This window comes from Sphaeramia orbicularis, chromosome 3 (assembly GCF_902148855.1).
Source record: "Sphaeramia orbicularis chromosome 3, fSphaOr1.1, whole genome shotgun sequence".
Classification (NCBI taxonomy): Eukaryota; Metazoa; Chordata; class Actinopteri; order Kurtiformes; family Apogonidae; genus Sphaeramia; species Sphaeramia orbicularis.
In genome coordinates, this window is record NC_043959.1 from 24,633,079 (window position 1) to 24,648,503 (window position 15,425).

Genomic DNA, 15,425 nt, shown 5'->3' on the forward strand with positions numbered 1-15,425 from the left:
TAAAGTGGCAAAAATGTGCACTCAGCTGGACACCACACGTTTAATTTTTGACGCACAGAAACATGTATTTACTGATAAATTGTGTGAAAAATATGGAGAGGGTTTGTGATTCTGGAGAGATCTATATAATGTTACCAATTCATGTCAGAAAAGATATGGAGTGTCTTAAAACTTTAGTAAAGATATGTGTATTAAAAAAAAAAAAAAAAAAAAAAAAAAAGAACAACAAAATCCATGAATATACAAGAGAACAGCTGTAGAATAACTGTCCACTGGAGTGACCACTGTGCATGAAAGGGTTAATGATCAGTTCGTCATCAGCCTCTGCAGAAGCCTGATAACAAAGTAATGGCTTCCGGGTGTTCTGGAAAAGGGAAATATCTAAAACATGCAGGATACCGGCCCTCGAGGACCGGATTTGAATACCCCTGCCCTAAAAGGTAGCGCAAAGTTTTAAACATGCAATTTTAAGAAATATACATTTAAAATACCTAAACACAGATAAGTACTAGGCGACTATCGCAATATGAAAATTTACAGTTAATGACAAACCAGACAAAGTAAGTAGAAAATTATTAAAATACACTTTGCACTTCAACATATTAACAGAGACAGGACTAAAACGTTCTAATGTTGGCAGGTCCGATTATTAATGTACCAACTTTTAGATGCATTTTGAACTCATCCACTCATGTAATTGCAAATGAGGCCTGAATAAATGCACTTTTTCTCAGTGGAACTATGCAGTTTTAATATGGTACAAGGCTTTTCTTATAGTTACAAACTGTCTGAGTGGAGAAGATAAGTTATTAACAGTGTTGTGCAAGTTACTTCCAAACTGTAATCTATTACAGATGACTTGTTACTGTTATTTAAAAGTAATTCCTTACCTTACAATATTACTGTCTCAGAGTTGTAACACGTTACATGACTCCTGTATTACTTTTGAGTTACATACAGACTGTCATTATAAATGGCACGTGCACAGTAGAACCCCCCCCAATACAAGAGATAGAAGAGCCTTGGGACGCATAAATTTGTGCCCTGAAGTACATGTGGACAGATAGCTCAGTAAGTAATACTACAGTCTACGATGTTCGAATCCCAGCAGGAACACTTGCATTTTAAAAAACATTTTACACGTTCAAACAGGGGGCAGGGCATTGAGGATGCAGGTAGATAAATCCACAATGATAAAGAATTCTAACTAGTCATAGAAACGTTAGCTTACCTTGTCATTGCTAATCACAGGGATCATGCTAATGCTAACTAGCTTCTGTAAAGCAGGGTTAGGGTTAGTAATGAGCATACGTCCATGTGGACAATGGACTATCTTCTGCCGTCTGCACCCATTGGCTGAACACCAACAGGAAATAGAACTTTACAGACGCATTTTTGATTCCTTAAGGTCTCATGGTCTTGCTGTTTTTTATTTGTTTTGTTTTTTTCATTTGAGCAAGTAAATGATGGGAGAAAAGTGTGTTGTAACACGAGGGCTATTGAATATGTACCGAGTAAAATATTGACAGTTGATGAGTGATGCCTTATACTACTGCATTACAGCAAAAAGTAATCTGGTACTGTCATGGATTACTTTTGTACCGTGTTACTCCTCACGCTGGTCATTGTCAAGGGACGATTTGAGTCTTCAGACAATGTGATTTAAGGCAGGCATGCTCTGTGGATGTTTTAACCCTCCGGTATCCGGGGGCACTTTTTAGGCACACTTTGTGTTAAAAAACTTCATATTATTTTTCACAATTTAAATAAGGTTAGAATTCAAAAGTTGGTCATTTGTGCATGATCTTTAAAATTCTGGCCACCAACTAAAATTTGCACATTGTAAACAAAAGAAAATTACCAGACTAGCATCTGTCTGCCAAGTGTGCCTAAAACACACTGTTTCTTCCATTATAACCACTGTTTTTGATCTGACAGCCATTAAAGCATAAATCCTGCTTTTACTGATATCTGGGCTTCATTTGAGAGGTGAGAGTCTAAATTAATTTATTAACGTTGTTAATGTTGGAGTTAATCATTGACATATGCCAGGCTGCAAAAATCAAATAATATGTAATCCAATTTTTATGTAGTATTTAAAAAAAAAAACAAAACATATTTTGTGTTTTTTGCATCAAAAAATGGAGTGACATCATGATCAAAAGAGATCGTTTAAAGGGTTAAAAAAATCTAAAATGAATGATTATTTGATATGTATGATTAGAGCTGACCTTGATTTACAAAAATAAAATCAAATTAGAGCAGAAAAATAAATCAATATATAATATTTAATATTTTGATTTATAGGTGTGCATTTTACGCACACTTGGTGACAGATGCTAGTATTTTTGAACATTTGACCTAGCGCCAAAAATAATAATGCAAATTAACCAATGTTGGAGTTAATCATTGACATATGCCAGGCTGCAAAAATCAAATAATATGTGATCCACTTTTTATGTAGTATATTGAAAAAAAATATTTTTTTGTGTTTTTTGCATCCAAAAAATGGTTTGTTTACATTACAAACACAGCATTTAAAGGGTTAAAAAATGTGACAGTTATTGTGTATTTGGTATTTTTATTTACGACTCAAGTTGATGAAATAGAAAAAAAGTGTGAAAGAATTAAAAACAAATTGTATGAACATTTTTTTTTACATTATTCCATAAGTGTGCCAAAATGGCACACTTGGTGCTTAGTAAGGGCCTTGGTGGACGGGATACCGGAGGGTTAAAGCAAAGCTCAAGACCCACTTGTTTACTCTGTGTTATATGTCTTGATTTGTTTTTACTGTTAATGTTTTTATTTATGTTTTATTGTGATTGATTTTATATCTGTACAGCACTTTGATTGAAAGCACTTTTACAAATAAATTATTATTATTATTATTTTTATTATTACATGCGTAGAAGCATTTATCTCTGTCGGCCATCTTTTATGACTCGCTACGGCAAACTCGCTAGGACAAATCACTGTTGTATGAGTCAAATTATCTTAAAGTACAGAGACTTTATCTTCAAGGAGTATCTTTCTAGCAATGAGTAGTGATTTTGAGAGTCAATTTAACATACAGTGCAGGCTATAGAGTACCTGAATGTAAGTTGCACCCACCAAATTTTAAAAGAAAAAAAAAATTTGTACAAATATAGGCTGCATCTGACTATAAGCTGCAGGTGTCCGCATTGTAACATGAGATATTTGCACAGAAAGATTATTTAAATATTTATTTCCATACCTTAACTGCTTTTTTCCAAACAGTGCCTGTAACACAGCAGTAAAACGGCAGGAACACGGCTGGTTAAAAAACCCAGAAAAGTCATTGATCATCATCTTCATCTTCCTTCTGCTCATTGAAACCACTGCAGTCGTCTTTTTCAGTGTCGGAGTTGAACATTCTCAGAAAGGCTCCGCCACACACCTTCTCAGTCTCTCCTCCGTTGTTGCTCGATGGTACTTCTGTGCAGCAGCTCTATGTCCTTCTTAGACAGACACATCAATTGGTTTTTAACTTAAAAGCTGCATCATATGCATTTCTTCGTGTGTTTTCCACGATGAGGGTTTGTGCAAAATGATTGTTAAAAGTTAAGCTTAAACTTCTCCTCTCCGCATCACCTCTTCCACCTCTCTCTCTCGCTTTTGCACTTCCTGCTAGAGTGCCCCCTGGAGGCCGGTAGCTCGTAAAAATCTATACTTGAGCTGCATCCTTGTATAAGCCGCAGGGTTCAAAACGTGAGAAAAAAGTAGCATCTTATAGTCCGGAAAGTACAGTATATGCCTACTTTCAGTTTTGTTTCACCGCTGACAAACATTTTGATCTAAATCTAGGGGAAATTGAGCGGTGGAGGGTAATCGCACCTCCACATCAATGATGCGATCTGTCGTTTGTCCCAGCGAGTTTGCTGTAGCGAGTCATAAAAGATGGCTGACAGATAGATGCTTCTACGTATGCGTGACTCACATCGTCCCTTCACTGCCATTAATAATTTTCAACAGTAAACATGAGTTTGTATATTTGATCATATTGTCCCAGCTTAGGAGGGTATCCTTATATTACTGTAAACTTTTCTTTCAGAATATCCGAATAGAAGTCTGCTCATTGAAATACTTGGAGGTTTTTCCATTTTCCAATATGCTGCATTGCTGACCACATCTCCACTGAAGTCAATATTGTTAGTTTAGTAAAAGGCTAATGGCCATAGCTGTTGACAGTCCGTGAACCTGAAAGCACCGTGGATGGAAGCTCATGCATGTCAATGGGAGAAAACTATTAATTGGTTCATTAATATGTAGCTGTGGTTCACTGTTGGCTGGTTTATCTTGGAGTCGGCTGAATGGCTGCGCTGAGGTCTTGAGCTCTCTATCCGCCGTAAATGGCAGATTAGACCGAGGCCTGTTTTACACCAGGACAAATGAGCTGCTACCAGTTTAGTCTAATGTTATTGTAAGCCGGCAGGAGAAATGTGCACTTTATGGCAGTTAGCGCACACCGAGAGATTGGGTGTTGTTATTGTTGCTAACAAGGTGGAACGGATTTAACAGCGTGTCCATGCTGTCAGAGGGAAGGGAACGTTCTGCTATGGCACATTTCACACAGGGCTCAGGTTCATTCTGCGTACGGGTTCATTTGAGCTTGACATTTGGACTTTGCCAGCTGGAGCTCGATAAAGTGCTGAGATGGCTGCTGGCTCGCCGATACGTACGTGCGTGATGCAGGTGGAGTGTGGTGTAACAGGTGTGTGCGTGCGTGGGTTTTTGGCCATGAGTGCGCGTGCAGATCCGTATGTTCATCCATCACCTTTACTGTACGTGAAGAATGCAGCTCTGGTTCCAATCCAGAGCAAAATGGAGTAAAAAAAAGGTCAAGGAGAAAATAACACAAAACGAGTTAAAGGGAGTGTCCATGGGGTGAAGCAAAAAAAAAAAAAAAAAAAAAGTCGATACCTAGGAAAAGAGAAAACGGTTCCAAAAGAGGGCTTTGAGAGGAGGCTCATGGGTAATTTCACCCAATCCATAGTGGAGTCTGATGGTCTATCGTCTCCCTCTGTGTGCATTAGTAAAAAAAAACAAAAACAAAACGATTCTCAAGACCAGTCAATAGTTTTCAGATGTTTACAGAACTCAGCAAACAATATACAAGGAATGGCTACTGCTACAGTAGTACAGAGCCAATCAAATGATAGCATTTGTGTTATGACAACTTGTGACTCTGACTGTCAACTTTGGGGTCTGGACCCCACGTGGGGTTGCCTGAAATTTCTAGTAATTGATAAAAAAAAAAAAAAGAAAAACGCAATTTACTCTTAAAAAATATACAGTGAGTTGAGAAAGACAATCCCAATCCATAAAAGACATAAACTGTGAAGCTGAAACTGAAGCACTGTGTTTCTGTTTATCTGTCAAATGTTCATTGTGGTCAGTTTCAGATGCTGCAGCTCTTTCATAATTCATAGTTTGAGTTCTTGTTTGTTCAGTATTAATTGTCAGCCTTGTAAATCCAAGCTGGACTGACTGTACAAATCCTGACCAAGGAAAATCAAATTCTCCCTTTGTGCAGTAATCTACACCTGGCTTTTCTGCCTCTAGGACACAATAATAAAAATTAACTAGAAGCACTCGGAGAGCGCAGACCTCCGCCAAGGCTGATCAATGGCCCCCCCCCGTGGGCCCCCCCACCCCCGATCACCACCAAAATTTAATCATTTCTTCCTTATCCCATTTCCAACAAACCCTGAAAATTTCATCCAAATCTGTCCATAACTTTTTGAGTTATGTTGCACACTAACGGACAGACAAACAAACAAACAGACAAACAAAAAAACAAACAAACCCTGGCAAAAACATAACCTCCTTGGCGGAGGTAATTAATTAATTCATTCATTCCTTCATTCCTTCATTCATATGCACAACAATATCATCATGGTAGTACAGTCATCCAAACAGTCATCAACAGTTCAGTTCAATATAACTATAAATATAGAATGTAACAATAAACAAGGGGGGGGGGCGGGGGGGGGGGGGGGGGTTGAGGAGAAAATAAGTAGACAATAAAGGTGCAACAGTGAAGTTCGAGTTAATCTCTCTTCTAGTTTAGTTTGTACCAGCCAAGGTTATAATAGTTTTGGATTTTTCATTATAGCTTTTTTATTTAGTTTAGACTTTTTTTCTCTAATTCAGTTAGTTTTAATTCGCTTTTAGAGCTGGTTTGCTACTTTTTATTAGTTTTCTTTTTTTTTTCTAAGCACTTAGTCTTGGTTTAGTTTGTTGTTTCGTCGTATTATTTATCTTCTTTGCCATCGTATTCAAATAAATCCCATACAGGACTCCGCTTTCTCTCAACTTTAGTCTCCATGTTTCCAGGTAGAGTGGAGACGAGAAAACGACTCTAAACGACAAGTGACAAGTCTTGTAAATCCAAGCTGGACTGACTGTACATATCCTGACCAAGGAAAATCAAATTCTCCCTTTGTGCAGTAATCTACACCTGGCTTTTCTGCTTCCATCCATAATAATATACATTATATAGACTAAATGTCGTCTATAATTAACGTTTATTTGTAACATATATAGCAAACTATTACATGATCAACATCAAATTAATTTCAGAAAAAAAAAAAAAAAAGTCTCTGATTTGAATGTCTGGGGTCGCCAGAAATTTGTAACGTTAAAATGGGGTCACGAGCCAGAAAAGGTTGGAAACCACTGAAATAAGCAGTAACGAGTTTTCATGACCACTACATGATCAGCTAATTAAATCTAGGGAAAAATACAAGATTTAGACTGAAAACTGCCAAATACAGAGGATGTTATTACAATAAATGGTGATATATCACTTAAGAAAGATTAACCCTTTCATGCACAAATTATGAGAACCTTAATCAAATTTTTTTCCTGAGTGTTTTTATTCCTCTTTAGGCATGAAAAAAACAATGCAATTGAAAATTTTCTTCTGAAAAATAAATAAATAAAAAGTAAATAAATAAATTAAAATAATAAAATAAATAAAAACTAAAAAAAAAAATTCTTATTAACCTATTTTTCATTTTCCTCAACTGGACACCACACGTTTCATTTTTGACACAGAAACATGTATTTACTGATAAATTGTGTGAAAACTTTGGGGAGGGCTTGTGATTCTGGGGGTTTATGCTCAGGAGAGATCTACATAATGTTACCAATTCATGTCAGAAAAGATATGTAGTGTCTTAAAACTTTAATAAAGATATGTGCAAAAAAAAAAAAAACAACAACAAACAAACCATAAAACTAAAAGAATAACAAAATCCATGAATATATAAGAGACCAGCTGTAGAATAGCTGTCCACTCTAGTGACCAGTATGCATGAAAGGGTTAAATGGAGAAAAAAAAGTAATTTGGGAACTGACACAAAAGTAGCACAGAGTCTTTTTGGGTTAAACTTTAAAATCAAGGAAATCAATTGTAAAATCATAATTTATAGTCAAATAATTGACTTCTTCAGTCAGTAGCTGCTTTAATATCCATGTAAATATAGAAACCAGTGGTGATAATGTGCTTTTTCAATCCCGTTTTCATTACAGAAGTAAAAATAACTGTAATGTTTTGGCATTTTGCTGATATTGTTGGAAGTCTGAGCTCATTTTTACATTATGATTGCACTGCATATAATATATATTAACCAAAATGTGCACATACTACAGCACAATGCACAATCCATAATATTAGACTTTTAATTTTCATTTCATTTGCATAAACAGAGTCAAAATAAGCCTACACAAGCCGATTTGTGGTTTTTTTTTTCTTCCTGTACAACACAATTTTACACAGTTTTGTGCCTTTACTGCAAATACTGAAGCATCCACAAAAATAGATAACAAAAATGTCAATTATCTGTCTGTAATTTCATAACTGCACCCAAACATCGCATTATTGTAATGTAAATGAAAAGTTAAATCCTCAAATAATCGTAAATATTCCAGCCAGAGGAACATGTGAATGCATGTTCTTTCAGACCTTTTCATGCGGCTGATGGGGTGAATGAGACTAAATGGGTATTTAAAGCGTTCCGACAGTTTTGTTTTTTGTTTTTTTTTTCTGTTTTCCTCAATATAACATTTCTGTTTGGATGAAGGCTTTCTCTGACATGACCAGACAGTGATTATGACCCATTTATTTTATGGCTTGTTTTTTTTATTACTCATACAGACTTCCATCTACTGCAATTAACATTATTATAGATAATTTAATATATGGATGTAAAGTAATTAAATGGACCGTGTGGTTTGAATCTGAACATGATTTCCTGCCTGTTGTAGGTTTAAGGTTAGGTCCAGGCTTCATTTCATTTTCTATTCTAATCACAGCCTCTTTTTGACAGTTTATGAAAAGGCCAAGTGTTTTTAACACAATTCAGACACTGAGCTGCAGAACTAAAGAGGCACATACGTGATTAAAAAACTGACCTTTTTACGACTACTATTTTTTGCTGTCTTCTGACCGCTGCAGTGGTTGGTAGTTTTTTAACATCAGTGGATAAAAAAATCCATAATGCCCTTTGAGAATATTGTAGTTCAACTGTTCTGAAAGGACATGAGACCTCTGCATCTACTTTCTTTGTGTTTTCAGGCTGTAGGAAATTTACTCTATGATGACAAGTGTGTAGGTTAAATATGTGATTAAGTGGTAGCTGTTGCTGGTTGGTTTCTACTGTTAGAAACAGGGATGGGAATTGATAAGAATTTAATGATTCCAGTTCCATTATTGAGTTTGCGTATCGATCTGATTCCTTATCAGTTCTCTTATCGATTCTCATTGGGTGTGGGAAGAAAAGAGTACAAACGGGTGTGTTTGCATGAACTGTCTTTTATATTTCCATCTGCGCAGAAAATATAACATATACAGTATACAAATAATTGTAACAGATGCACCAGGTGGCATCTGGTGGTGCAGTGGTTAGCACTCGTGCCTCACAGCAAGAAGGTCCTGGGTTCGATTCCAACACCAGTTGACAGGGGGCGGGACCTTTCTGTGTGGAGTTTGCATGTTCTCCCCGTGTCTGCGTGGATTCTCTCCGGGTACTCCGGCTTCCTCCCACCATCCAAAGACATACACTAATAGGTTAATCGGTTAATCTAAATTGCCCATAGGTGTGAATGTGAGAGTGATTGTTTGTCTCTATATGTTCAGCCCTGCGATGAACTGGCGACTTGTCCAGGGTGTACCCCGCCTTCGCCCCTATGTAGCTGGGATAGGCTCCAAGCGACCCCTGTGACTCTAGTGAGGATAAAGCGGGTTCAGAAAATGAATGAAAGATGCCACCAGGCCCGGTTTGAGGGGGGGTGCGTATAGTGAAAGTGAAACTAAAGACGCTTTACTAATTCCTATTGCCGCATTTCCACTACATGGAACCGGTTCGACTCTGCCCATCTCCCGTTGTTGTGCACCTCATTTCCTTCCCCCTACCTTCGGAAACTTGTATTTGAGGGGATACGACATTTGTTGCCCACACCGGAACTGGGCCTGGATGACGGCCTGGTGTTCACTCTACTGCTAGATTCACAGCCATCACTAAGTAGCGTATCAAATACGTAACATTCCTGTAAATGAATCACATGCTGTGGACAAATGTTTGAGCAGATTGAAGGGATTCCACCCTTTTGAAGAAATGGAAGCTTTGACAGTGTTCCAGTGGACCTGGTGTCGTCTTTTTAGACCGTTTCTGCCTCAACACCATATTGGCTATGTTCTGACCAAAACAATGCAGCGTACACGTGACATCATCATGCATGCGCAACGAAGACGGAATCGATGAGCAGAATTGTTAAGCAGGCAGGCAAACGATTCCAAGGAATCGAGCTACTGGGATCGGGTTCTCAAAAATAACCGGTTCTCGATTCCCATCCCTAGATAGAAACCTGGAAACTTGGAAACATGGCATGAAATAACATCAAGTTAATTTATATTCATATTTAGTCTTTTGAAGTCTAGTAAAAGAACATACATTAGACCAAAACTTCAATCAAACCAACCCTATGTATCAGTTACTGAATAAAGTATAAATCTCATTGTTTGCACCCAAAACTCATAGACACTTATTTTGACAGTCACTCAAAATAACACTGTCTTATAATGCATGCTGGATCAGCTGATAGTTCGCATTATAGCTCTGTAAGCTTTTCTCTGGGCGACTCGGTGGTGCAGTGGATAACACTTGTGCCTCACAGCAAGAAGGTCCTGGGTTCGATTCCAGTACTAATCGATACGGGACCCTTTCTGTGTGGAGTTTACACGTTCTACCTGTGTCTGCAAGGGTTCTCTCCGGGTACTCCGACTTCCTCCCACCATCCAAAAGACATGCACTGATAGGTTAGTTCACAGATGTCAAACATGCGGCCCGGGGGCCAAATCCGGCCCACCAAAGGGTTCAGTCTGGCCCCTGGGATGAATTTGTGACATGCAAAAATTACTGAATATATTAATAATCAATGGTGTTAAAATCATTTTAGGACATTTTAGTCTAAAGTGGATCAGACCAGTAAAATTCTATCATCATAACCTCTAAATAATGAAAACTGTAAATTTGTCTCTTTGTTTTAGTGTAAAAAAAAAAAAAAGTAAAATTACACAAAAATGTTTACATTTACAAATTAGCCTTTTACAAAAAATATAAATATCTGAAATGTCTTAAGAGAAGTATGTGGAATTTTAATAATATTCTCCCTGTTATTTAATGTTTTGTGTATTTGTAGATCCACTGTGATCTCTAAGTTGTGATTTGCATGTATAAATGATAAACTAAGGCGTAATTTTCTTAACATTGCACTTATTTTACTAAAGAATTTTCAGCTTGTTCATATTTGTTCATGTTATGTTCAAGTACAAAGTGTGGATATAAACATTTTCATTACAGAATTTACTTTTTACACTCAAAAGTTCTTATCCTATTATCTATATTATTTAACTGGTCCGGCCCACTTTAGATCATATTAGGCTGAATGTGGCCCCTGAACTAAAATTAGTTTGACACCCCTGGGTTAATTGGTTAATCTAAATTGCTAATATGTGTGAATGTGAGAGTGATTGTTTGTCTTGACAGATGTTACAACAAGCGAAGAAGAAGAGTTTTAAAAGAAAGATGTGTGGACACAGCAGGAAACTGAATAATTTTTAAATTTAGTATGAGATAGAGGGGTAATATGCAGAGTCAGCCAAAATAACATATAAACATCAGGAAAAGAAAAACTTGCATAAATATTTCATTTGTGTAAGTACTTTTATACATATAGATACCTCTTTCAAAGTTTGATCAAATTACGATAATACTGTATACTGTTGTACGATGTTTTCTCAACAGATGGTATTACCCTGTGTCATCTTGCGATAAATAAACAAATCGTCACATTTGTGATTTAATGGAAAAAACTGACATTACGCACTTCTGTTTTTTTGACATTCAGTAAATATTAGTAAAGTTTTGCGCATATGTCCAATGAAAAAACTACCAGCGTCAATTAGGGATGCACCGATACCGATACGAGTATCAGCATCGGCTCCAATACTCAGTGTGTGTACTCGTATTCGTACTCGTAAAAGATATCCGATACAAATGCACCGATACCACTTACGGCCATGTGACATTCACAGTTCAGTGCAGCATGTACGCGGTGGTGGAATAATGTGTGTGGAGTGTGAAGAGTGTGGAGATTTAACCAAATAAATGACGGTGATAAAAGTAACGCTGACTGCAAATAACGTTACAGACAGACAGATACGGACGCAGCGTTCTGTCCGTCCTCTGGGTACATTCCATCCGTTTTCCAGGTGCTGGTGGATGCGTACCCAGAATGAGAATACCAGCGGGAGTACGGAGCGGACCCCCGCCGGTGGAAGTGGCATTTCTCTTTTCTCTACCTGCTGAAGCTAAGCTGTTAAACCTTACCAGAGAAAATGTTGCAATAGTAGTATCACATTAGTGTTGCCTCTGTCATCTCCATGTTTGTTATTACTGACTTTCTTTTTCTTCTTCTCAAAAAACTTTACTCTTCTTCGTGGTATTTGTCCAGTATGGTTATTTAAGAGCAGTGCCCCCTGGTGGATTACTTGAAAAACGCTCATTCCAACACATTAAATGTCAGTAGCAGCATTTTGTTCCAGTCAGACTAATGATAACGACAATAAAGCACATTTACAAAAGGGACTAAGAACTGAAATGGGATTATTAAGTACAGTCTACTCTCGTTATACCGCCAACTTCCGTTCACGGCCAAATTGGCGGTATAGCGAAAATGGCGTCACAGCGGGTTGCGTCCATAATGTGCATGTCTTTACTATATGATGTCTATGCTGCCTCCGTTAACCCGTTCTAATTGCGTTTCTAAATAAATCTTGATTCTGTTATGTTGTAAGGGATCATTTAAAGTGGGGAAACATTTTAAGCATTATTATACCGTGTCGGGAAATGACACCCCATCATCTTGAGGCTTTGGCTTAATCCCACGTCCTCTTCCCGACATCCTGACCTACTGAGTGTTCTGCGATAAATGAACGGTGGCCGTTCCGTAGACCTACTCGTAGCTCGTCGCGATCAGCGTCTAGCGCGTTTGTTTCAGTGCATTGTTAAAATTTATGTGTACTCGATGGCAATCACGCTGGCGATATAATGGTCGGGAAATCAATGGTATAAGTGTTGTTTGTGCATGGAACTGGGCTGGCGGATGGCGATAGGCGGAAATGGCGGTAGCTAATGGAATAATGCATTGGGGATTTTTGTGCAATGGTTTTGGTCGGCGGTGAGCGAAAATGGTGGTATAACGGCGGGCGGTTTAACGAGAGTAGACTGTACTCATATCGATACTCGGTATCAGCAAGTACTCAAATGTAAGTACTCGCACTCATACTTGGTCTGGAAAAAGGTGGTATCGGTGCATCCCTAGTGTCAATGCATCACATCAGTCACAGTAATGGACATACCCTCCCATGATAACCTCCTGAGACCCTGCAATGTATTTTTGTCCTCTGTGGGGGATAAGAGTTTGACAGTTTTACTTAAAAAAAAAACCTGCTCTTCATTGCAAAGGACATTCCATTAAAAAATAAATAACAATAATTTTAAAAATGTATCTGAAAAAAACTATTGCATTATGCAGTTTCCAATCAAGACAATTGTTTAATGTAAAAAAGGTAAACATTTCACTTTCCTGGGTCTGAGGAGGATAAAAGAATCATCCAAACAGTAGTTGTATAGAATTGATTCTGTCCCTGTCTTTGAAATGCATATAAGCCACTGGTGGCTGTGAGTGTTTTCCACTGTACTTGGCTGTGTTTGCACGCAATTTGGAAAAGCCACCACCTGAGACTTGTACCTCCAGTCAATGCAGAGATGAATGACTCAGTTTGTTTTTCCTCAGAGGAGCAAGAGCTGACATTTGGAAAAGCCACTTGCAAGTTGTCTTTTGTGAAATAGTGATACTCCCAGCAATTTTGTACAAAAAATTGTTGCAGTCAAAGGTGTACTTAGCAGCAATTATTGTGAAAACCCTCAGTCTGATGTCGGTGCTACATGGATATCCGCGTTTCTGTAATAGATACCGACACGTAAAAAATGATGATTTCCACAATTATAACTCAGTCACCCTCTTATGTCTCTTTGCAGAAACTGCGATGGCAAAAACATCCGCTACAGAACCTGCAGCAACACGGTGAGTCGGATCAAAAGTCATTCACAAACGGTTGAGGAACTGGATGTTTTAAAACTGCATTGAACTCTGAAAAAGTGTCAACACCCACTCATGTAGAGCAATGTCAGTAACCGGCCTAAAGCGAACTCATGTTTATGCAAATCACAAGAAAAGAAAGTGAAAATACAGCCCAATACAACCACTATACCTATAGAGTTATCATTATTAGAATCAGAACATGTCATTAAATATCATATATAATGGATGTAAGAATCTCCTCCCAGTTTAATGTTAATTTATGGTAGTTAAAGCATGAATAACTACATTTAGTATCAAATTCCTGGTCTTTGTTTTGCTATGAATGATTCATGCTTTAAAGAAAACCACAGAGATGGGATTAAGAACGACTAAATCTGGATTTGATCATGGACAGTTGATGGTATTTTTCTGCTCTACGTGAACCCCAGAATACCAATCATGTTGTGGAAAGTCTGTGTATGTTTTTGGTAATTGGATTTTTATGTTTTCCTAGTCACATTTCCAGCTCCATGTCTGCTTATCAGCTGATTATCTTTCACATGAGCAAGGCACATCCCTCACTGGTGTCATTGTCCTATCAAGTAGTAGTTGTGGTTGTAGGATTAAGGCTGGGTCGCCGATGGGTGGGGGGGTAAACACGACAAATTCATGGGGCCCAGTGTTTGTGGGGGGCCCATAGAGAATCGGAGGGGGCCCAGTGGATTCAGATCAAATCTTTCACATCCCACTATTTCCCTGTTAGTTCAGGTGTGCCTCAGGGGTCTGCACTGCACTGTAAGACCAGATAAGTTGAGTTTACATAAAAAATTTGAGGAAACCAGTTACCTTAAAAATTTAAGTAAATGAGTTATGAAAACTTGAGTATATTAAACTTAAATGCTTGATTTGAATGGAATTGCTATTTTAAGAACAACACACCAAATACCAGGTTAATTTAACTTAAAATTTGTTGCAATGTCAATTGCTTTGTATAATCATTAGACTTAATATCATCAGTAGTGATGTGACGTTCACAAACAAATCAAATCCTTTGAACGGTTCTTTGAAATGAACGATGGGAACCAAGTCTTTGTAAAGAGCCGTTCATTTAAAAAAATTTTTTTTTTTAAGGAGGGAGTGTCCGATTGCCTGTCAAGTAACCAACATACTGTTCTTGTTCTGAGAATTGCACTACAGTTCAGGTATTTAAGTAATTGCAGTGATTAATCACTGTTGTGTTTTGTGCAATTTTTTCCGTATGTTTACACACATTTATTGTTCTTGTTTTGAGGAGAATAAAATATTATTTCATGAGAAAATGTTTTATTTTCTTCTTCATTTTTAGGCTACAGACTAGTCCACATAATGTACCGTGATGTTTTTTGTCAAATTCCATCATTTGCCTAATGTCACCTCTCATGTCATGTATTTCGCCCACACATTTTACCTAACTATTCTTTTTACAGTAAGGTAATATTTACTGCCGCGCCAATTAAACATCTTTAAAATGTAATGTCAATCATCACATGTAGCCTATTTAGTCATTAAAACATTGGTGTTTCAAAATAATGCAAAAAACATAACAGAGCCAGTCTTTTGAACGGCTCTTTTCAGTGAACGGCTCCCTTCAAAGAGTCAAAAGTCCCATCACTAATCATCAGTTCATTTTACTCAATTCCAAGTTGCCTTATATTAAAATCTTTTGCAATATAAATTGCTTTATGATATTATTCAACTTAATATATTGTAGC

The 15,425-nt window shown here is 37.5% G+C and overlaps 1 protein-coding gene across 1 annotated transcript in view; it reads left to right on the forward strand.

Moving 5' to 3' along the window:
- adamtsl3 (ADAMTS-like 3) overlaps positions 1 to 15,425 on the forward strand; it is a 786,695-nt gene that overhangs the window by 419,867 nt on the left and 351,403 nt on the right. The window contains exon 5 of the mRNA XM_030126022.1: positions 13,632 to 13,677. Coding sequence (XP_029981882.1) covers positions 13,632 to 13,677 — 46 coding nt within the window. The remainder of the gene's footprint in view (positions 1 to 13,631; positions 13,678 to 15,425) is intronic.